This window comes from Bos grunniens, chromosome 9, assembly GCF_055505025.1.
Source record: "Bos grunniens cultivar Pamir isolate PY7600 chromosome 9, Bosgru_T2T1.0, whole genome shotgun sequence".
Classification (NCBI taxonomy): domain Eukaryota; kingdom Metazoa; phylum Chordata; class Mammalia; order Artiodactyla; family Bovidae; genus Bos; species Bos grunniens.
Window position 1 is genome coordinate 68,485,952 of NC_141173.1, and position 24,487 is coordinate 68,510,438.

The following is a 24,487-nucleotide window of genomic DNA, read 5'->3' on the forward strand; positions in this document are numbered from 1 at the left end:
AGGGAATACAGTTAACAGGAAATCTGATACATCAGTTCCTTTTATCCTTAATCAAAAAGCTAAAAATGTTTGACATTTTTAAGCTATTAGTGAAACTCAGTATATATTTACTGAACAACCACTCTGGTGTATACTATGCTTGTGTGCATGTGTGCTCAGTCGCTTCAATCGTGTCTGACTCCTTGCAACCCTGTAGACTATAGCCCAGGCTCTTCTGTCCATGGGATTCTCCAGGCCAAAATACTGGAGTGGGTTGCCATGCCCTCCTCCTGGGGAATTATACGGTACTATGATATGAAAAATGAATGAAGTGAGTTGTCATTTTCAAGGATCTTTAACTATAGTATGGAAAATAAACATCATAAATCACAGAGAAACCCACAAACAAAAAACTCAACACTTTATATCATTTTTTTTTCTTTTTTAATCCTTTCACCTGTGAAGCTTGTGACTGTTCCCATCTGGGTAATAACTGTGACCCAAAGACTGGTCGATGCATTTGCCCACCCAATACCATTGGAGAGAAATGTTCTAAATGTGCACCTCGTACCTGGGGCCACAGCATCACCACTGGTTGTAAGGTGAGTGAATTGCTTTATTTCATTTCATAATGTCATTTAAGGATTTCTATTTTGGTAGAACTCTGTAGTTGGGCATTTCAAGAGTCAGTATTACAAAACGATACAGATCTATTGCTATAGCATGATTGCAGAATCGATCATTATCTTACATTTTACTTATAGGAAAGATGAGTAAAGCAAGTACACATTTATATAGCTTAATCCATGATACTTTCAAAAAAGGAAGACAAAGAACCAAAAATTATAAAATAAAACTAGAAACATCTCTAACTTCATACCTACACACAATGAAATGTTAATATATCTCCAAAGTACAAGGAAATTAAGAATGAATTTTTAAAAAATCCACAAGAATTCCCCCAAAATTTTACCTAGATATCAGTTTTCAGGAGCTAGTTGAGAGGATTCTGAAGTCATTTAAACAACCTTTAGCTTACAAAATTCCCCATTTTTTCCATGAGTGAACCATAGTAAGTGATATGGCCAGACTCACATTTAGAGAAATTTATACAGCTTCAGGGCAGAAGGTTGCTTATAAGGCTGTTGCAAAAATGTTGGTGAGAGTTGATAGAAGCTTGTGTGTGTGTGCTAAGTCATTCATGTCCCACTCTTTGGGACCCCATAAACTGTAGCCTGCGAGGCCTCTCTGTCCATGGGATTCTCCAGGCAAGAACATTAGAGTGGGTTGCCATGCCCTCCTTCAGGAGATCTTCCCAACCCAGGGATCAAACCTGTGTATCCTGTGGCTCCTGCCCTACAGGCAGATACTTTACCACTGAGCTACCAGGGAAGCCCCACAGCAGCTTGGCCTCAATTATCCACTAGTGTTTAGAAGGAAGGTTAAGTTACAACTCTTATGACTGAATAAGATATGGCTGAATTCATTTATTTAAGGAATAAGAAAGCGAAGGCTAAGGGATGACTGCCAGGTTTTGCTTTGCAACAGATGATGGATGAATGCAGACCAAGTAAGGTTTTTTCAATAATTTTATTTATTTACGTTATTTTAGCTATTTTCGGCTGTGCTGGGTCTTCATTGCTGTGGGCGGGCTTTCTCCAGTTGCAGCAAGGGAGGGCTGCTCACTCATTGCGGAATGCAGATTTCTCATTGCAGTGGCTTCTCTTGTGGAACATGGGCTCTAAGGTGCACAGGCTTCAGCAGTTGCTGTACCTGAGCTCAGTAGTTGCCACTCAAGGGCTGTAGAATGCAGGCTCAGTAGTTTTGGTGCATAGGCTTAGTCACTCCATGGCATGTCGGGATCTTCTGGACCAGGGAATCTAACCTGCGCCCCATGCATTGCAAAGCGGACTCTTAACCACTGGACTACCAGGGAAGACCCTAGGCCAAGTTTTTTTTTAAATATTTATATGTTTTCTATCATTACATTTACTGATCATTGAGTAAATACTATGTTGACTGAAGTTGATTGAAATTTTTTAATTACTTTGAACCACTGTTACAAATCTAAATTTCTGAATAGCTAGACACTTCATCATTATGAACAATTATAAACAATTTATAGAGCCCTCACAATTATTTATGAGGATGTATTCTACTATTTAAAATCTGTTTTGACTATAATCTAAATGAACAGTGATTTTTGAGATTTATAGCTTTCCTTGTGTCATGGATAATTTCTCTGTGCTGAGGTGTGAGCACACACATCATTTGAGCCTTTATTGAAGTAGAATATAAAGCCTGCCATCTTTCACTAGCAGGGGAACAGTGCATAAATCCTCTATTGCTAAACAAACATTACAGCTAATTATGATTTAAGTTTCATGTTGGCTGCAGTGTCATCTAAACATATGGTTAATAGTCTCATTTATTCTCTACTATAACTTCCTGAATAAACTTCCCAATTTGAAAATGTCCCAATTTTTTGACTGGTTTTTAAGAATTAATGCTTTCATTTTATGTAATAAATTGAGAAATAGACATTTCATAATTTTTTTAAGTCTCAAGAAAGTTATTTTAGTTAATAAAATCTAATACATTTATTTTAGTTAAATATATCATAAGACAATTTTAAAATTTATTACGTGATTATAGTTTCCATAACATACCATAGATTTATATTTCTGATTATGGCCAATTTTGTTTAAATAAGTAAGGAAAAATTACTTAAGTGGATAAGTCAGTCATCCTTATTTTGAATTCTCATTCTACATCTGATGTTCTATAAGAACAAGTTACTTGGCGTGATGAAGTGCTTTGTTCTATGCTTTTGAAACTATGGCAATGTTTGTAGTGTAATAAATAATCACTTTTAGTCCTTTGAGTTTAACATAACTTTTAGCAGCATCCCATACTGCAGGCCTTTTTACTGGAGAACAGTGAAGACAGAAAAATACTGAATCATAAAGATACCAAAAATAAGGCCAGGTGATATTTTAACATCAGAATCTGAGAAGATATTTTACCAAACATTTGGACAGGAAAGAGATAATAGATGGGACTCTAGTGATTGTACATCACAACCTGGAAAGAGGTGTCCCATAACTCAGTTCTTGGCAGGAGCAGAAGCAGGAATTGCTTTAGTAGTGGTGAATGTAAGAATTGAGCTGAGCAATGAAAGTGTGAGAAATGCCAAGTGAGATCCAGCCAGACTTGGATCTGGAAATCTGGCAAGTCACTATGTGTATGAGTCTTCCATAGAGCTATAGTTCTGAGGAGGAAGATTAATAGGAAAGCACCGAAAAGAGTCAGGTCATAGACTAAGTACAAACCCTGATGGTGGTAAACTCAGACACAGAGAGAGGTGATACCCTCTAGGGAGACAGAAACCACACCAGGGAAACTTAAACAGGGAAAGAAAGAAAGAAAGTGAAGTCGTTCAGTTGTGTCTGACTCTTTGCGACCCCATGGACCATAGCTTACCAGGCTCCTCTGTCCATGGGATTTTCCAGGCAAGAGTACTGGAGTGGGTTGCCATTTCCTTCTCCAGGGGATCTTCCCAACCCAGGGATCGAACCCAGGTCTCCTGCATTGCAGGCAGACGCTTTACCATCTGAACCACCAGGGAATAAACAGGGAAAGTAGAATATAAAGAATTGTTAACTGATAAAAGTTAGTTACAAAAAGGATAAAAAACGGATATGAAAGATCCTGAAGTGGTAGGTCCAAAAGAGTAGCTACTACTTCCAGGCTGAGGGGAAAATGAAAGTGTTAGGCACTCAGTTGTATCCTACCCTTTGTGACCCCTTGGACCCGCCAGGATCCTCTGTCCCTGGGATTCTCCAGGCAAGAATACTGGAGTGAGTAGCCATTCCCTTCAGGGGAATCTTCCTGACCGAGTCTCCTGCACTGCAAGCAGGTTGTTTACCTGAGCTATCAGGGAAGCCCCAAGGGTAAAGGGGTGGACTGTAAAGGAAGCAAGGTCTTCCCCCGTTCTCCACTCCCAACAATACTTGGGTTCAGACATCTTTGAAGAGACTGTGGCAACCACAGGGCTACACAGCCTGCTGGTGGTACAACAGCAACAACAACAACGATAATAAATAACTTGCCAGAGTTTATGGGCAAGTGCTGGCCTATAGACACTGCCCATCATTACTGGAGGATGCAGACTTGCTGGAGCTACTGAGAAGCAGCCTGTCATGGTCAGTGCTTGAGTGCAGACCTAAACAGCAGGGGAGAGAGTGGCCTGATGGCACAGCTTGGGATTCTTTATGGGCCTCCGGGCTCCCATGCTAAATAAGTAAATGATAGTGATGATGATAGTAATGAAGAACCACAACCCAGAAGAGAAATGTCTTTCCATGACCATGGCCTTATTTGGGTCTCTCCTGGACCCTCTAAAGACTAAGTTTAACATTCTGTTACTGGCCAGGGGGAAATGTCCGTAGAGGTCTAACTGTAATGTCATAAAACAAGGCAAAGAGGAGTGAGTTTAGAGCTCAGAGACAGCAGAGAGATCCTTGGCACAGCTGATCTCTGAAAATGATGTATTCCAAGATCTTAAATAACATTTTAGTAATTCACTTAAATTTTCATTTAAATTCAAGGAGCTTTGAGCTCTAAATCAGAAGCAGAAAGCCTTAAGGAATAGAAGACGAGATATGTGGATGAGCAGCAAATTGAAAATTGCTGCTGAGATGAAACAAAAAAATTATTGAAAAGAAGCTAAAAATGCAATGCTGTAATTAAAATAAGCATTGATGTTATATACATACAACAGAATTTTCACTGTGTTAGGATAGCAAGGACAAAATGGAGAACAAATTTGAGAGGCAAATAGGGAGATGACTACAGAAGACATTAGTAAATTATAGATTTGACAGATAGAAATTATGTACTTCAAGAATTACAGGTGATTCTGAAGAAGAAAATTGATAAATTAGAACAGAAGTAAAAATCAAAAACAAAGTTGAAGAAATAGTACTGAATTAAAAAACAATTGTATTCTCAAACTGAAAGAGTTCACCATATTCCAGTAAATTAATTTTTTAAAAGACTCAAACTTGTATAAATTTCTAACAAGATATCATATTATGTAAATTATGAGAATATATCTAGGAATATCTATATATATATACTAGATATATATATATATCTAGTATATCTAGGAAGAAGAAAAAAAGGTTACTGGTAAGACACTTCAAATTGGGCCTGTCTGCAAAACTTAACTCTAAAAAAAAACCCTAGTATCATTTTTCCTCTAAATTCTTCCTGGCTTCCCCACATCTGGTTTGGTACTTTTTGTATACTCTCATAGGATTTTGCACTTCGCCTATTATATCATGCTTATTCCATTGTGTTATATTTATATATTCTTTCCCTTGATTAAACTGTAATATATGTCTCTAAACACTAAATGCTGTAAAAAGGAAATGATAAGGTAAAATGGCTTTGTCAGAAGTTCACTCTTTGAAACAAGAGGTGTTTGAAGAAAATCTATACCTAACTCCTCCTTACCACAAAGAGAGAAAATGCAGTTTCTTTCTTATTCAATAGCTTTATGGTTTCTGGACACTCATATATTTTAGTAAGTGCAGGAAGCAATTTTAGCATTATGTTCACCAGTGTTTCCCAAGCGACTCAGCTAGAACAGTACAAAGCATATAACAGACACATGATTAATATGTACTTAATGGAAGCATAGAAGCATTAGAATTAAAATTTAAAGATATTGCCTGTGAAATGGTATTAATTGTTGCTATTTTCATCTCCTCTGTAGGCTTGTAACTGCAGCTCAGTAGGCTCCTTGGATTTCCAGTGCGATCTAAACACGGGCCAGTGCAAGTGTCATCCAAAATTCTCTGGTGCAAAATGTACAGAGTGCACTCGAGGTCACTGGAACTACCCTCACTGCAGTCCCTGTGACTGCTTCCTGTCAGGGACTGATGACTCAACCTGTGATTTAGAGACTAAAAAATGCTCCTGCATCGATCAGACTGGGCAGTGTACTTGTAAGGTATGCGCTGCTGAAATTTAGGAAGGAAAAAAAAACCTTACTCAGTTCTATGTGCATTGCTGTTTTAACTTCAGTTATTTATTCCTGCATCATTAAGCTGAAAAGAAGGACATACGAAAATTCATTGCCAGACGCAGAGACTTTTCCTGATATACAGATAAGCACTGCTTTTTAAGAACTTATTTTCAACCAGAACCCAATTTTTTTTTTCCCTAGCTCAAATGAATGATGTATTTTCGAAAGTAAAGTTTAGTTTCTTTTTACGTATTTACTTTTCTTAAACAAGAATAATCTGGAAGGGAAAAGAAGTCAGTTCTCTTAAGCATCACTAGAGAAAACCACAGCTAAATGATAAAGTTTATTTAAAAAAAAAATTACTCTTCAAATTAACCCACAATCACTGTACACTGAAAAATATATTTACTGCTGTGGAAGTTCAGTAAAATTTCTTCAAGTATAAACACTGACATTACAAACAGTGACTGTATGCAAATTCCAGCCCTCATTAATACTGCTAAATGATGTAGAAAAACAGTTGATTAAAAATGATAAGAAGGATTTTTTCCCCCTAAGATATTTCTGGAAAATCAATCCCAGGATAAATGCAGTAAAGACTGGGTCAGAAGCATTAGTATATTTTCAAGAAAAGTCTATGCAAAGAGGGTCCAAGGAAACAGGAATGTGAAATCTGGAGGGGTTGTGAAGAGTCTTGAGAATTTAGGAAAATGGAAGCTTCTGCCATTAAAAGTCCTAGACAAAACAAAAAGTATGATGGTGCATTATTACATATTATGGTTATATATTATATTTAATACATGCTATATGTGTGTATATTCAGCATTCCAAAATAACTATATGAATCTATATTTTAACATCTTTCTTGCTTTTCACAACTTTGCATCACATCAAAGTTTGGGAATCAGTGGAATTTCATTTCACTTTCAAAATTCTAATGACTCTTTCATAATCCTCACAGTGGAATAGTAGGAAATGTGCTGCTTAAATGTAAAAGAAAATAATATACAATATTCTTAATAATGTATGTAGTTATAAATAAAGTGTTTTTTTAGACCAATGACATGCTAACAAAGAGATTATCTACTCTGCTATTTGAGATGTGAATTTAATATTCAGTGTTCTTTTATTTATTTTTTGTTTCATTTTCTTTAAAACATTCTCCTGTTATTTATTCTTGAGTTTATTTCTCTCACAACTTCCCCATATGGACTCTGAAGAACTCTCCTCTTTCTTCAGGTGAATGTGGAAGGGATCCACTGTGACAGGTGCCGGCCTGGCAAATTCGGACTTGAGGCCAAGAACCCACTTGGCTGCAGCAGCTGCTATTGCTTTGGTGCCACTACTCAGTGCTCTGAAGCAAAAGGACTGATCCGTACGTGGGTGAGTAAGGACCTGCTGAGCCATGTAATGGTATAACGTTAGTTCCTGCTGGTGTCTTTTAGCCAGGCACCAAGGGACAGGAGGAAATGGCAAAACGTTTAAGTAACCTTTTCCCCTGTGCTCATTTAGAACTGGTGGAGGGGCCATGTGCCATTAGATGATTGGAGTAGACACCTTTTTTATTCTTTCTTTAAAAGTATTCACTTACTGTGGATAAGGAAATAGATGCCAAGTGAGCAAGGAAAACATTATAAGGGAAATGTTATGTCTGGGGATGGGAAGAAGCTGCCTTCTGCAGAGTGAGAGCATTAGAGCAAGAAAGTAGATGTGTGCTCATGTAGTGAAAATCTGAACTGGTTGCTCATTTATTCCAACCAGCCTTAGAGAATTGTCACTCGTTAGGATGGAAAAATGTTCATTTTTAACCTTAATTTTCCTTTAACCCTTCCTACTTTTCAACTCTGCTTTTTGTTAGTGTGAAAGACCAGTTGCACAGATGTTGTAGATTTCCCTAGGCAAACAAGTCCAAAGGGTTTATCGCCTCTCCTGTCTTCATTGCCCATGAGTTATGTTTCTCATGAGAACACTTCATCATATGGGGACAGGGCCACAGATAGACACACAGTCCTTTTAGAGGAGGCCTCCAAAGACTTACACTTAACACCCTGCTGTGTTTTTACCCCACACAGGTAACGCTGAAGCCTGAGCAGACCATCCTGCCACTGGTGGATGAGGCCCTGCAGCACACAACTACAAAAGGCATCATTTTTCAGCATCCGGAGATCGTTGCACACATGGATCTGGTGAGACAAGAGCTCCATTTGGAACCTTTTTATTGGAAACTTCCAGAACAATTTGAAGGAAAGAAGGTAAGGACAAGAATGTTGAAGTCACATGAGAGCAAAATGAAACATGTTTTTAGAATAAGGCTATTCGGAGATTTATCTAACTCATCATTTCTCATTTTATTTTGTCAGTTGATGGCCTATGGCGGTAAACTCAGGTACACCATCTATTTTGAGGCTAGGGAAGAGACAGGTTTCTCTACATACAACCCACAAGTTATCATTCGAGGTGGAACTCCTGCTCATGCAAGGATTATCATCAGGCATATGGCTGCTCCTCTGATTGGCCAATTGACTAGGCATGAAATTGAAATGACAGAGGTAAGGTGGTTAGGTGTTGGGTGCCATGTTGCCAATGCATTTGCACTGAGTTTCTTCACAGTGGTTTCTTTTCTCGTTAACAGAAAGAATGGAAATATTATGGTGATGATCCTCGAATCAGCAGAACTGTGACCCGTGAAGACTTCCTGGATGTACTATATGATATCCATTATATTCTTATCAAGGCTACATATGGAAATATCATGAGACAAAGCAGGTAAACTATAATAAATATCCAAGTTAGTTTCTTCTTCTCGAGTCTATAAGAAAGATCAGTGAGATGTCAGACAAGAAAGATTTAGAAGTTGGGTTGCTAGTGTGATGATAGAAGACTAGTCAAGAATGACATCCAGGTCACCTGGTGTGAGTTATCACCACCATTTCCCCAACAAGAGACACAGAACCAGAAGCAAGATTAAGGGTGCAGATATTGAACTGATCCTCAACATGGTGAATTTCAGATGCTAAGCAAAAATTCAGGAGAAGATGTCCTGCAAGGTAGAGAGAGTTTGCTGCTGGGCTATAAATACGTTGTGAGATTGCTGAGAAAGTGTCCTCCTTCAACCCTCAGGGGAACTGGGCAGGGCCAAGTTGGTCCTGTCTCTTCCAACCATATGCATTACACACTCCAGTGTGTAATACGATATAGCCATCTTCCCTCTGCCATTCGCACCTGTTCACTCCAATGTGTAATATGATATAGCCATCTTCCCTCTGCCTTATGATGTGAAAAGACTGGGGATCACATTGAATAAGAAAGTACACAGAAGAAGAGCAAAAATGACTGTCATGAAAGCCAAAGGATGAGGATACTATAAAGGTGTGGGTATGGTCTTTTAATGACCCAAAGAGGACAATTAAAATGAAGCTCTTTGAAAGTTAGAATCACCAGTAACAATTACAATACCAGTTTTAGTGAAGTTCTAGGGCAGTAAGAGCCTCAAAGTTTTGAGGAATGAATGGGACACAATGAATCTAATATTATGAGTGGAGACTATTGTTTTCTGTGAATAAAATTGTAAAAGGGAAGAAAGAGGTAATGTCAAAGGTCAAGGGCTGATTGTTTAATCTGAGAGACAAGTAAGCATGTTTATATACCATGGGACCGGGGAGGGGGAAGAATTAGCAGCAAGATATACATAAAAATGATAGAATAAAGAGAAAATAAATAATGGAGAAGTTGTGGTACTTCAACATCGTGAGTACACGTTTACTTGAGGTCATGTGCCTCAAGTATAACGAAAACTTATCTAATGAGATAGAATGAGGAACTGTACAGATGTAGCTAAATGTTTACTGTGGAGGCAGAAAGTTGAGATTATACACATAGTCTCAGTTTCTCTGGCGTGTTAGTGTCTCTATTATAAGAATATGAAATCAATAGATGTTTAAAAATAATCTTATGTAACAAAATAGTAGATCAGTGCAGGAAAGCAAGAGAAAATTATGAACCCTCTCATTTGACAAATCAATGAATCTAAAAATACCATGTTTCAAATGTTTCCATTATTAAGCATGTGGCAGAAAATCCTTTCTTTATTGCAGAAGATCCATATTGCTCTTCTGATTATACCAGAAGTAGAGACCAAATCAAGGACCAAAATTCACTTTCAAGTCTGTATTGCTTTGATTTCTTTTTCATATTTCTTATTTCTGACAGGAGATTCTTTTTTTTAATCATAGATCTTTGTTGGTTATCTATTGATACTTTAAATATAAAAATGTGTATATGTCAATCCCAAGCAGGAGATTCTTTCCATGAAATAATTTTAAAAAGCATGAACCAAAATATCTTGTCAATTATATTGTTAATTATTTTAGAATAAAAAATATAAATTAGGTGACAGAAGCCAAACAGGTTCACATGTTGTAGAAGAAAGCAAGTAACCTTGTGAATGTGCAAATATGTTATTTTGAAAATTGTTCCCTGCTTAATAAAAAAAGTTTGCTAGCACACAGAATATTTTGTTAGTAGATCTGTTAGAAATGATGTTGTCCTGCATTTTTCATCATGCTTTTTTCACCTCTCACACTGATCCCACCTTTCTGCACCTTAAGACTGCTTTTTCCCATAAGTCCCTTTCTCTTATCACTTTATTTCATATACCTCACTAGATAATATCCTTTGGCTTAGGATTTCCTTTTTAAAAAACACTAAAATAAGTAAATACTTCACTTTTTCTAGAGTCAATAAAAACTAGAGTGAACACCTAGTAACGATAAAAACAAATAAACAGTGGATCAGCACTTGATTTTGTAAGACAAAGAATTTTGACAAAGATCAGAAATATGTTTGAGTCTTCCTCTCAACATAGTTAAGACAGAACCCCACTTCTTTATTCAGTTACAAATTTAGAAAGTCTCAGAAGCAAAGAGTTTTTTATACATGTGATTTGAGATTCCAACTTTGTACATGTTAACGCTGAAATTTCCTTTTTTCTTTGCTTTTGTACTCTCCTACAAAAATTTATTTGAAGATCTTAACAACTTTGTTTTTTAGTATTCATTTACATAGAAGTCTGAATTTGGCTAATTCCCTGATTCAGGCAAAACAGTCAGTCTCTCATTCCCCAGGGGAAAAAAAAGATAACGTGTTGCAGAAATGTCTATTGCTAACACCATTCAGGTTCCATTTGATTTTTAAATACTCACTAGTCTGTTGTGTGTGTGTATGTGCCAGAGAAGGGAAGATGATGCTAGTAACTCCTCAGGTTATAGAATACCGTGAGATAACAGCAGAGATGATTTCTCAACAAACACCAGGTTACCTTCTTACTCCAGAGAATGCAGAGTCCTCCTTAAAGGAGGGGAGTGGCTTATTTACATATCACAAATGCTGTGCATCTACAAGAAGAGGAGAATGAAATCTGAATTTTAACTGAACATGTGTTTCATAAAGGCTGGCTGGTCTTCAGATCCCAGATTACAATAGGAGCCAAATCAGAATGTGCATTCATAATTCAGTACCAATAAAACCTACCTATGCTTGTTATAAAGTTTATGATTCAAGCTCCTTAAGCTTTTAGAGGTGCCTTTTATTGAAGCAAAACTATTCATTGTCTCATTTAAAAGTTTATTTGCAGAACATTTCATGTTACCAGTTAGTCAGTCATGAAATAGTCTGAGTTTATGGACTGCATATATTTTTAATGTATAATTTCAAATTACTGCAAAAGGTATCAGTATTTTCACTGTGAATAATTTTTTTCAATTACAAGGACCTTTCCACCAATAGGAAATGTGGATTAAGTTAGTTGAAGGAAAGACTAATTTGAGAGGTTCTTTATCTTCAGAAAGAGATCAATATTACTGTAATATGCTCAAGCATTGTTTTCTAGGTGGTTTTCTAAAGTTCTTGAAAGAATGTTCAGAGATTCAAGAGCAAGAAATTGGGACCAGTTGCAAAGTAAAAGCAATTTCACTAGTAATGACCGGAGATTTGCCAACAGAGAATGACCTTGAGTTGTCTCTTTGAAAGAATGAAAATATCTAATTAATTGGCCATGTCTACCTGAAGCCACTCACATTTTTAGAAGCGGAGGGAAAACTCTTTATAATAACTTCTCAACAGGACATCAGACATCTAATTTCCCAAACACTTTATGATTTATGTGAATATTTTGCTAATGTGGAATCTCACCCTTTGAGGAAGCAAAAATGCAGGAGTAAGATGTGGAACATGGAGCCCCTAAAATTTAGCAGCTCCAAAACAATAGAATGAGTTTGTGGTTGTTAACAAAACCTTGGGAAGACCCTTCTTGCAGGATTGAGTATTTGCTAGGTAAGCTTAATTTACTGGTACTGCCATCTAAGTATTTGCTCACTGTTTCCAGGATTTCTGAAATCTCAATGGAGGTAGCTGAACCAGGACGCATCACAGCAGTGACTCCTCCAGCTCACTTGATAGAAAAATGTGATTGTCCCCCAGGCTATTCTGGCTTGTCCTGTGAGGTAAGCTGGCTCCAACTAACCTGCTTAAGCCCGGGCGACTTACTTAACCAGCTGAATGGAAATACTCCCAGGACCACCTTTAATGCAGTCGGTTTTACTTTCAAGCATACCTTCAACCTACTTTATTTGATCTTCCACTCATAGTATGTGATTGCAGTAAGAAGAAGATGATGTTATTGTTTGCTAGAAGTTGGACTCATGACTCAAGGGAAATATTTAATAAAAATTAAAAGATTTGTAAAAATATGAAACAGGAAATAATGTTTTCTTAAGGCCCACTTACTGCATCTGATCTGTTTTCTTGGCACTTTTTTATGAACAGTGAGAGACATTGAAACTTCAGTGATTATGAGATAAGATTATATTGGGATTTGAGAGAATTTGAGAGATTGTTTTAAAATACAGTATGTCAGAACTTAGGCAATAAATATCAGACTTTTCCCTTTAATATAGGCTTCTCAGAAGGACATATAGCTGGCACTGTTCCAGCAGTGCCACTCTCCTTCAGTCATTGTATTTTTAAAACTGCATTTGTTACTTTCTGAGGTATTCCTTTGACTATCTTCAGAACCGGTGAATTTTCTAGATCTTTACTTTGTGGTGGTGGTTTAGCTGCTAAGTCGTGTTCAACTCTGCCAATGGACTATAGCCCACCATGCTCCTTTGTCCATGAGATTTCCCAGGCAAGAATACTGGAGTGGGCTGCCGTGTCCTCTCCAGAGGGTCTTCCTGACTCAGAGATGGAACCTGGCTCTCCTGCATTGTAGGCCAATTCTTTACCAACTGAACCAATTTAACTGTTAAAAATATTAAATCTTAATAGTGCTGTACTAAGTCACTTCCATGAAATTAAAAGACTCTTGCTCCTTGGATGAAAAGCTATCACCAACCTAGACAGCATTTTAAAAAGCAGAGACATTACTTTGCCAACAAAGGTCCATCTAGTCAAAGCTACAGTTTTTCCAGTAGTCGTGTATGGATGCGAGAGTTGGACTACAAAGAAAGCTGAGTGCTGAAGAATTGATGCTTTTGAACTGTGGTGCTGGAGAAGACTCTTGAGAGTCCCTTGGACTGCAAGGAGATGCAACCAGTCAATCCTAAAGGAAATCAGTTCTGAATATTCATTGGAAGGACTGATGCTGAAGCTGAAACTCCAGTACTTTGGCCACCTGATGCAAAGAACTGACTCCTTGGAAAAGACTCTGATGCTGGGAAAGATTGAAGGCAGGAGGAGAAGGAGATGACAGAGGATGAGATGGTTGGATGGTATCACCAACTTGATGGACATGAGTTTGAGGAAGCTCTTGGAGTTGGTGGAGGACAGGGAAGTCTGGCACACTGTGACTGAACTGAAGTCACTTCAGTCACATCCAGCTCTTTGCAACCCTATAAACCAATCTAAGAAGAAAGAATTTGTGCTATAGAGCTGGAGCAAGCCATGGAGGCCCCTCCCAGGCCAGCCAGTTGCTGCACTGAGGGGTCTGACGGAGAGGGACCGAGTGTGGAGGCAGTTACTAGGGTCTTGGGGATTTACCAGCTGAAGCCAAAGCAGGTTTATAAGCTGCACAAGGCTAAACTGTAGCCTGCCAGGCTCCTCTGTTCATGGAATTCTCCAGGCAAGAACACTGTAGTGGGTTGCCATCTCCTTCTTCAGGTGGATCTTCCCAACCAAGGAATCAAACCCGGGTCTCCTGGGTACTCCTGCATTGCAGGCAGATTCAGGGTATGATCTAGGGAAAGGTGGAATTGCTGACAACCTGGCCTGGGTTTGAATCTCTACTTCATTGTATACTAAGACTGAGACCTTGTGCAGCTTATAAACCTGCTTTGGCTTCAGCTGGTAAATCCCCAAGACCCTGAGTAACTGCCACCACACCCTGTCCCTCTCCTTCAGACCCCTCAGTGCAGCAACTGGCTGGCCCAGGCAGGGCCTCCACAGCTTGCTCCAGCTCTACAGCACAAATTCTTTCCTCTTAGATTGGTTGATGGCCCCCCCACACACCAGTTAGATATTTTTAACATCTCTCCCATCTACTGCCCAAGAATCACAGAAAGACTAAATGAACTAGAACTTAAGCACTTATCACAGTGCCTGGTGGAGTCATTATTAGTTAATGTGGTTAATAGTATTATTACTGGAATAAATAGTTTACATCAGTGTATTTATTTATAAATATAGTGGACCCTTGAACAACTTAGAACTGCCTGGATCCACTTATGTATGAATTTTTTCAGTAAATATACAGTAGGCCCTCCACCAGTTTCCATTCCATGGATCCAACCAACTGCAATCAAAAATTCCATCTGTGGTTGCTTAAATCCACTAATGCTGAATCCATGGATATGAGAGAGCCGAGTCAGATTTCAGGATCAATGGAGACTCCTGGAACTAATCTCCTGGCAGATAATGAGGAAGGACTATAATTTTGTATAGCTTTTGTAAATAGGATTTGAGAAGTTCTATTAAGTATGGTTTGCAAGGCAGGTGAAATACAACTTTAAAACAATGAACATGACTCTCCTGAGAGGTGGCATGGTATGATGAAAATAGAAAGGCATTTGGTTTGGGTGAATCCTGCCTAACTCCTCCAGATGAACAGGGCATTGGCTTTTTGTTATTGGACTTTGGGGTTTTTTTTTTAACTTGTACAATCATCATGTGGATTAATGTAAATGAAAATATAAATATAAAATCTCCATTGTAAATTGAAATGCCATTCAACTTAGCTATCATCATATGAATTTCACATAGTCATAAAACCATTTCATAAGAATAACTGTAAATATCTGTGAAATATTTTTGGAATAAATTTTTAGCTCTGTGACTGCTCTGAATGGCAATATTTATTTGAATGAACAAATAATCCATCTCCTTATTGTCATAACTCCTTCATACACATGTATACTTTTGCACATACACCAGTAACCATATCCCTGGAATAGGAAATGGCAACCTGCTCCAGTATTCTTTCCTGGAAAATTCCATGGACAGAGGAGCCTGCTGGGCTACAGACCATAGGGTCACAAATAGTTAGACTCAACTGAGTGACTTAGCACAATAAGTATGTTTATTGTACTTAAAATCACAACCCAATATGTGTGAAATATCAATATGTACACACAGTGGAGATGTGAAAAAATGAGACAGTGAAAAAGGCACATACAGAATATGCTACCTTTACAATGAGCATGAAAAAAGATAAAAGAAAGAATTTGAGATTTTTCTAGACAAAAGGTGGAATTTTATTTATCCCAAGGAATGTTGGCCTGCACTGCTGTCTCACTGTGTGACCTTGGTCAATCCCTTAATTGCTATCGGCCTTAGTTATTATATAGTTAGCCAATCTATAAAATTACAGGTTGGATTTTGTAGTTCCAACATTCTCTGGTTCTACGATATTATTTTTCTATACAACATATTGAGTAAGTAATCAAGATTGACCTTTAGATATCTCGAAAAGAAACTCACTACAGCTATGTTTTCTGCATTTATTTAAAAGAATACTCTTCCCTTATAAAGAAAAATATTAGCAAAGAAGCAAATGATTTTAATGCAATCTGCTTTCACACACACACACACATGCACACACCTTCCATTCCAGATTTTAAATGTTAAAACTCATCTTATTATAATCAACAAGCTTTTAAATAGTATATTCTAAAATGTACTTTCCTATTAATTGTAGTAAATTTCCATCATTATATGAAAATATAAATTAGGACAAATAAAGCAAATATTATATGAAAAAAATCGAGAAAAACTAGACATACATACAAACTATGATCTGCATTGGTGGCTTCACCTATGTCCTGTGAATTTCACTTAAAGTCCTATGGACAGACAATAATTACAGTAATATCTTTAGTGGCAAGATTAGAGAATAAAGACCAATCTCTTATAATAAGGTACCTGAGGTTTTCTCCACAACCCATTGCCTCTAATCCATTATGCATCTTGTTTATAATTCATCTTGATTCTAAAGTGTAATTACTCAGGCATAAAATCTCATCATCAAAGCAAGAACTAAGGACAGGTTTAAAATAATACATCCCATTCTAGTAACATATGCTTTGGGTCGTGAATACACAAAGCAATTCCTTTACAATATTTTCACCAAATGTAAGGTATTCTAGAGACATATGCATTTACAAGCTACTCATTTCATGTTTTTATACAGAAATGTGGTTGCAAATAAACAAAATTAAGTGTTAGTTACCATACAGCCAGTTGTGAGGACCTAGCATTGTCTATTACCTGTAGGATTATAATACTATAGCCCTGTTCATTGAAAATGTCAGTTCTAGAAATGATTACTTTTTATAATTTATCATTAGAAGTAGAGACTGGGTTACCTTTAGATAGATATCAAATAAAAAACACAATTTCCTTATCACTTTTGCTGTTGTGGGAGCCATTTAGATTACCATACTTTACCTAAGCTGCTCCTCACTATTACCTCAGTTAACATTGTTTTCTCAACTGACCTAATCTCAAGTTAGGGTGCATGCAGAAACTGAAACTATTCGTCATTGAATATGTGGTTCTCTGCAATAAGACCATGGAAATCAGATATTCACAGATAATCTCTTGGTGATGTTTTGTTCATTTAATCATCTTTCCCCTTCCTTCATGTTTTAATAGTGCTTCTGACTCACGGCTAAATGGTTAGTATATACTGGATCACCTCTCACAAACTGTCAGGTGACTGCCAAAAATATGTTTTTAAATACTCAATGTATACCTATTACCAGCTCATAACACTCAAAAGACAAAATAGTAAGACTAGACTTTTTTTCTTATACATGCATGCTTCTGGGGATGTCCTTTACCATTTTCATTGTACATGGAAGGCCCAAAGACTCTTCATATTCATTAAATATTAAGGAACATGGTAGGGTAAGTGGCATACGTTGTAAGTGTGTTTCTCAATGCAGTAAAGAACAATCACCGTTGGCTTTTTTTTTTTTTTTTTTAGTATATTCTCAATGACTAAAAAGTTATCTGGAATAGAAACAACTCATTGATTTATTAAAAATCAAGCACTGCACACACACATCATCTCATTTAATCCTCACAGCAACCCTGTTAAAAAACACACACACAACTGACCATTTATTGAGAGCTTACTGTATCCTTCACAACGTTACGTGCATTCCCTAATATACTGACACCAACATTGAATGTATTGTGATTCTCATTTTATGGGTGAGGAAATGAAAGCCCAGGCAGGTTAGGAAACCTGCCTTTTATCACACAGTTAGAAGACAGTGAACAGCTATTTAAACCTGGCTCAAAAAACCTAGATACATGAATGTGTGCATGCATGCTAAGTCACTTCAGTCATGTCCAACTTTTTGTGACTCTATGGACTATAGCCTGCTAGGCTTCTCTGTCCATTGGATTCTCCAGACAAGAATACTGGAGTAGGTTGTCAGGTCCTTCTCCAGGGGATCTTCCCAACCCAAGGATCGAACCAACGTCTCTTATGTCTGCTGCATTGGCAGGCAGGTTCTTTACCACTAGTGCCACCTGGGAAGCCCCAGATACACTACTAGTCAGCCACTAAGTTCTGCAACACCCTTACATTCCAGGTGAGGAAACTTCAGTCCACAGTATTTAAAATCTGTACAAGTCATCTGTAGTAAGTGGTAGAACAGGAAATAAACCCAGGATTGTCTGATTGTAAAACCCATGTAAAGATACGAGAGAGTGTTTTTTACTAGCAACAGCAGAAGTGTCTATTTTTATTAAACTCTGAGGAGGACAGAGGGGTGTTGTGTAACCTCACACCTGGAGCATGTTGGCTTTCTACTTCCTTTGTCTCACATTCCCTTTTCTCCTCCCTCCCACATTTTTGTACAGTTCAGTTCTAACATTTTGATGGAATACCATATTATGAAGACAAACATGGAAGGAGAGCAGAAGAAAATTGAGCTCTGAATAATTTCTGCACAAGAGAAGAAGAGAATTTGGGAAAAGTTTGAGTTAAGAAAAAAAAGGGATAAAATTAGGACCATGTTTATTTACTTGCCTTTCAATAATTTTTTTATTTTGTTCCAGAATGGATTTTTAAACAGGACTTTAAAAAGTAGCTATTATCTTTCCTCTTTTGTTCTCAACTCAAACATAATGATTCTCATGAATTTTGCCCTAGTTGACTGAGAAGAAAAACATCTGATTTTAAAAAGCATCCTCAGCAATGTGAAAAACAGATTAAAAAAGTACAAATAAGATCCACAAGAGTAGGAGATTAAAGAGGAATAAATGCATTTACATTCCTTTACAAAGTGTTTTAAATTTTTCTTGTATTGTGGAGTAGTCTTTTTTTTTTTTGCTAACTCTTAGAAATTTGATCTGTAAAGACACACAATTAATCTGGAGTGTTAGAACTGTAGAAACTTCAGAAAACAACTGAGTTAATACATATGCTCATTTGTGGGATGAGGAAACCACATCTCAATGACACCAAGTGATTTGCCTGTATCCCTCAGGCAAAACAAACTTGGAAAATCAAGGTTTCTATATTCATTGATGTCACAGTGCCAGAGTCTGTATGCCCTTCAAAGACACACATTTCCAGCAGAGAGCGAGGAGCGTGCCAGTAATTCTCAATCCTGGCTGCTTATTAGACCCTCCTGTGAGTTTTACAACCAACACTGGCCCAGCTTTCCACCAATTATATGAGAATCTCTGGGGGCAGAGCCAGGTATCAGTATTTAAAGCTCCTCAGACGATTCTGTGTGCAGCCAGGGTTGAGAATCACAGAGACAGGCCTAGAAGCTTCCACATAGAGCTTGAGTTGAAGCCCAGACTTGTACTCCCCCTGGAGTGCTTTTCTACTTTGTCCTGCTCTTTCCAGAGAAGAGCCATAGCAATAAGAGAAATTGGGTATATTACAGTAAATTTCACCTGCCAGGGCTCCTTTAGATTTCAGTCCATAACACTGAATTGCATATGACTCCTCAATGAAAATGACCATCTCTTAATGTGATTCTTCTTGTAAGACTTGTTTTAAACTTCTGTTTGATTTAAAAAATAGAGCTAGGAACTCTCAGTTTGTGTGATCTTTAAAGACACCCCCCCAAGAAAATATACCAGTAAAATAACAGTAAGTATATGGGTATCCAAGGATGAAATCTATACAAAAAAAATCCAATTTTATTCTACAGTCAGCATGCACCAGAGTTGGAACAACCTACGCTGTGTAACATTTTTAAATACACCTTAGATTGTTGCCTCAATTATGCTTAAATGAATTCCTGAGCCATAATTTCCAGACCTTACTTGGTAACAATAGCAAAAACGAACCTTGATTTTGAATAATATGAATAAACTTATTCAAGTATCTGATTCTCCCACTATAAGATAAATAGGACTCCAAATATTTTGAATACTATTCCTGGTTCTATCAGCTTGCTCACATCCAGGACATTATTATATCTCATTAGAATTTCCTACAGACCAAGATAAAAGCAGAGAGAATCTTAAGTGCTTAATTGAAGTACTCTCACGTTATCCAAATCAAAACAAACAAGAGAGTGCAGATTATTGATCGTTTTCTTTTTCTAAGGAACCTCTACCTACTCCACCCTGGTTTGGTTCTTTTGGTCTAGAACCAAAAGAATGCAAAGGCATAAAGAAGTTCTTAATTTAATATTTTCCCCTGCTTATTCAGCAGTCACTTCTCTCATCAGTGGGAGCAAGATATCCTATGGAAAAAAGTTGACATGGATAACATCCCTTCATAATCTTTAGTGGAATCTGAAAAACTAGCTCCTACCTCTTACTCATAAATCAACAATGGCTGATAAATGCAGCAGCTTTGCATAATAAGAGATCTGAGCCCAGAACACAGGACTGTTCTCATTTCCTCTTCAGAGCAATGGGCTTTCTTCCAAAGAGCCAGTGATGTTTCTTGATAAATTTACATAATACACCCGAATGAAGATGGAAGCCTTGATTTTGCATGTGTCAGCTTTGTTAGCAGTTTCCTGTTTGCCCTCAGATTTTTATTGCAAGATGAAAAAAACTACACCATTTTATTGGTGGCCTGATATTCCCAAGACATGTAAAGCTCTTATTATTTTGAATTTCTTACTTTTATAGTCTTTAAATTATACCTATATAAATAATGCAACTGCAATACTTTTTATTATTTAATTTTTTGCTGAGTCTCATTGGACGTTTGCTAGCTACCCATCAAGCACAGTAGAGACAGCTTTTAGGTTGTCAAGGACACTGGGATTCTCTCTTTAGGCCATATGACAATTTTATTTAAAAACAAACTTCTTCCTCAAGAAAAAAGACTATGTGAAGTTTGCTCAGGCTGAGTGGTATTTGCAAATGACAACTTTCCTTTGCTAACATCTGATAACACAGATGCTGCCTGTATACTTGATGGACCAGGCAGAAATACACATTAGAAATCAAAAGTGACATTCACTGTTTGTAAGTGGTGTTGCCTTTCCCACTGATGGGACGAAAAATATCTTTCTTTTTTACTACTGAAGAACCCAAGTTTTGCTAAAGAAAGCTTTCCAAGTTGGCTCTCCTAATTGGCTCCTTTTTCTTTCAGACATGCACGCCAGGATTTTATCGACTGCGTTCTGAGCCGGGTGGCCGCACCCCTGGAGCAACCCTGGGAACCTGTGTTCCTTGTCAGTGTCATGGACATAGCAACCTGTGTGACCCTGAAACCTCCATATGCCAGGTATTCACCTGAGCCTTTCTTGAATAAAGCCCACGTTCTCGTTTCTCCTTACACATATTCATAAACTGAGTGCAGAGATCAGCTAACCTGCAGGGAACTTAATTGTATACATATATGTGTGAGTGTGTGTGTGTAAGAAATATTTGAAGAAAAGACATCGTGCTGCTGCTGCTAAGTCACTTCAGTCGTGTCCGACTCTGTGCGACCCCATAGATGGCAGCCCACCAGGCTCCCCCATCCCTGAGATTCTCCAGGCAAGAATACTGGAGTGGGTTGCCATTTCCTTCTCCAATGCATGAAAGTGAAAAGTAAAGTGAAGTTGCTCAGTCGTGTCTGACTCTTAGCAACCCCATGGACTGCTATGCATTTTAAAAAATAATTTAAAAATTATAACTGGAAAAATCACTGCTCATATCAAGAAATAGTATATTAATACCAACAGCATCTTAGACAAGTACCAGAATCGGAGAAGGCAATGGCACCCCACTCCAGTACTCCTGTCTGGAAAATCCCATGGATGGAGGAGCCTGGTAGGCTGCAGTCCATCGGGTCGTGAAGAGTCAGACATGACTGAACGACTTCACTTTCACTTTTCACTTTCATGCATTGGAAAAGGAAATGGCAACCCACTCCAGTGTTCTTGCCTGGAGAATCCCAGGGACAGGGGAGCCTGGTGGGCTGCCATCTATGGGGTCGCACAGAGTCAGACACGACTGAAGCGACTTAGCAGCAGCAGAATCACAAGGGTTTTTTTTTCTGATTATAATTAAAAATAAACTCTTTGTAAGAAATTAATAAATTATAGAAAAGTATTAAGGAAAAAAGTCATCAAAAATTCAAGATAGACATTTAATATTTAATGTGTTTCCCACCAATTTTATGTATTTGCTTATAAAGAAGATTTATATGATACCATAGGTGTAGTTTTATGTCCTGAATTTTTAAAAAAATGTACATATCATGAGCATATTATGTTGCTAGTCTTTACAATCTTTACAGTCTTTGATTTGATATCCCATAATTTAACTTTTTAAAGAATTTTTAATTGCTCTTTTTTTTTTTTTTATTGTTGTGATATTCCTGCTAAAACCCCATTTTCTCATCCCTGGAGCAATCAGGACTGTGGAGAAATTCAAGTTTTCCATGTCACCACTTGGGGCCCCCAAAATCTAATCCCACACAGCTCTGGGTATCTCTGCTGAATTCCTTCACCACCTCTTCTAGTCTTCTGAAACCCCCGTGGAGCCTTGTGGAACTCATGACCAGAAATCAGCAAAATCCCTACATAATCTCCCTCTTCCCTTGATTTCCTCTTCATTTGCTCAAAGTGAAACGCGGTTTCCCAACACATTGCTCCCCAGCCATGCTCTCAAGTGAAAGCCACTGTTTTTTCTCACACTCTTCATTCCCCTGAGCCTGAAGGTGGGGCCACTTTCATATCACCCTTTTCTCTTCTGTAACAACCCCCAGCTTTGAATCTCACGTCTCCATTCATTTGCCCACTGTACCTGCTTGTTGAAGCCACATTCTAACCCTCAGGTCACCTACCACATTCCTGGAAGATTTTTCATTTGCATCATTGCCATTCACTGTAGCACCACTTCTGTCATAATTCCTACTGATTCTGATGCCCATAAAATGAACTCCTCCACACCCTTAACTTTAGTGTCTTGTCCTCACTCCACGAGCCTTTCCAAGAACTTGTCATTATCAGGAACTGAGAGCTTCTATAGTCTCAAGGTAAACCATCCTCTCCTTTGACTGGAAATGGCTACCCATTCCATTATTCTGCCCTGGAAAATTCCGTGGACTATGTAGTCCATGGAGTTGCAAAGAGTTGAACATGACTGAGTGACTTCACTTTTCATTTCTTAATACTTCAGTGTCAACATTTTTAGTCTCATCATTGACATTCACATCTTTTATCGTTCCTTGTGACTCCCATGCCCTCACTTTCTAACCAGCTTAATATCCATGTGGAGAAGGCAATGGCACCCCACTCCAGTACTCTTGCCTGGAAAGTCCCATGGATGGAGGAGCCTGATGGGCTGCAGTCCATGGGGTCGCTGGGACTCGGACACGACTGAGCAACTTCACTTTCACTTTTCACTTTCCTGCATTGGAGAAGGAAATGGCAACCCACTCCAGTGTTCTTGCCTGGAGAATTCCAGGGATGGGGGAGCCTGGTGGGCTGCTGTCTATGGGGTCACACAGAGTTGGACACGACTGAAGTGACTTAGCATAATATCCATGAGCCTTCTTTATTATCGCTGCTTTGTAATGTTCATTTTTCTTATTACTACTCATTTACTGACCTGAACGATTAGTGTTCAGGTCTTCATTGTATTTGATTTATTAGCAGTGTTTGCTGCTCTGAGTCACCCATTCCTCTTGAAGCTTTTGTTCAGTTTAATTTTCTGGACATGGTATTCTCGGGATTTTCTTGGTAAAGTCTGCTCTTTGATAGTTTTCTTTTCTGTTTTCTCCTCATTACCTGAAATCAATACATTGATATTCCTAGGACAGAATCCTTGGAGCAATTTGCTTCTCTAACAATATTCATTCTCATGGTGATCTCCCCCAGGCAATGACTTTCAATATCTATACTGAGATTGCATAGTATTTACCATTATTTCTATGATTACATTTTAGATCCAACTTTTTAATCTTTCCAGAATTTATTATAATGTGGGGAGATAATTTTTCTTCAAATATGTTACTTTAAAGAAATATTTACTTAATAATATTTCCTTTTCTCCTTGACACATCATGGTGTCTGAATATATACTTATTTCTTTTACTCGTGTTAAGATATGTTTTAAAGAGCATCTATTCTTTTCTCCTTACATTTTAGTTCCTATTATAATGCCCTGATTACCTTCATTTTATGGTAAATTATAAATTCTAGTAAAGCAAGGCTGTTTGCTACACTTCTTTTTCTAATTTTCTTAGCTTATTGTACTTATATATTCTTTCAAATGACATTTTGATTCACTATTTCCTCTCTTCCCCAAAAAATAGCACTAGAATTTTTATTTGAAGTGTATTAAGCAGTTCATAAACAATCATCATCTTTACACTATTGAATTATCCTCCCTAAACCTTAAGAATATGATACTCTTTACTTTCAAACATTTTATGTTTCATAGTTTTTTTAGTATTACCTATATGGGCTATGCATTTCTTATGTTAAAATTATTGCCACGTATCTTACATTTTCTTATTAATGGTAAGCATTATATTTTTTATTTCAATGTATTTAT

The 24,487-nt window shown here is 37.6% G+C and overlaps 1 protein-coding gene across 3 annotated transcripts in view; it reads left to right on the forward strand.

The window, feature by feature from the left end:
* Positions 1-24,487, forward strand: part of LAMA2 (laminin subunit alpha 2) — a 707,472-nt gene that overhangs the window by 471,958 nt on the left and 211,027 nt on the right. For all 3 annotated transcript variants that reach the window (XM_086317880.1, XM_086317878.1, XM_086317879.1), the window contains 8 exons: positions 445-581; positions 5,762-5,998; positions 7,253-7,396; positions 8,086-8,265; positions 8,374-8,562; positions 8,646-8,779; positions 12,396-12,513; positions 21,090-21,224. In XM_086317880.1, coding sequence (XP_086174006.1) covers positions 445-581; positions 5,762-5,998; positions 7,253-7,396; positions 8,086-8,265; positions 8,374-8,562; positions 8,646-8,779; positions 12,396-12,513; positions 21,090-21,224 — 1,274 coding nt within the window. The remainder of the gene's footprint in view (positions 1-444; positions 582-5,761; positions 5,999-7,252; positions 7,397-8,085; positions 8,266-8,373; positions 8,563-8,645; positions 8,780-12,395; positions 12,514-21,089; positions 21,225-24,487) is intronic.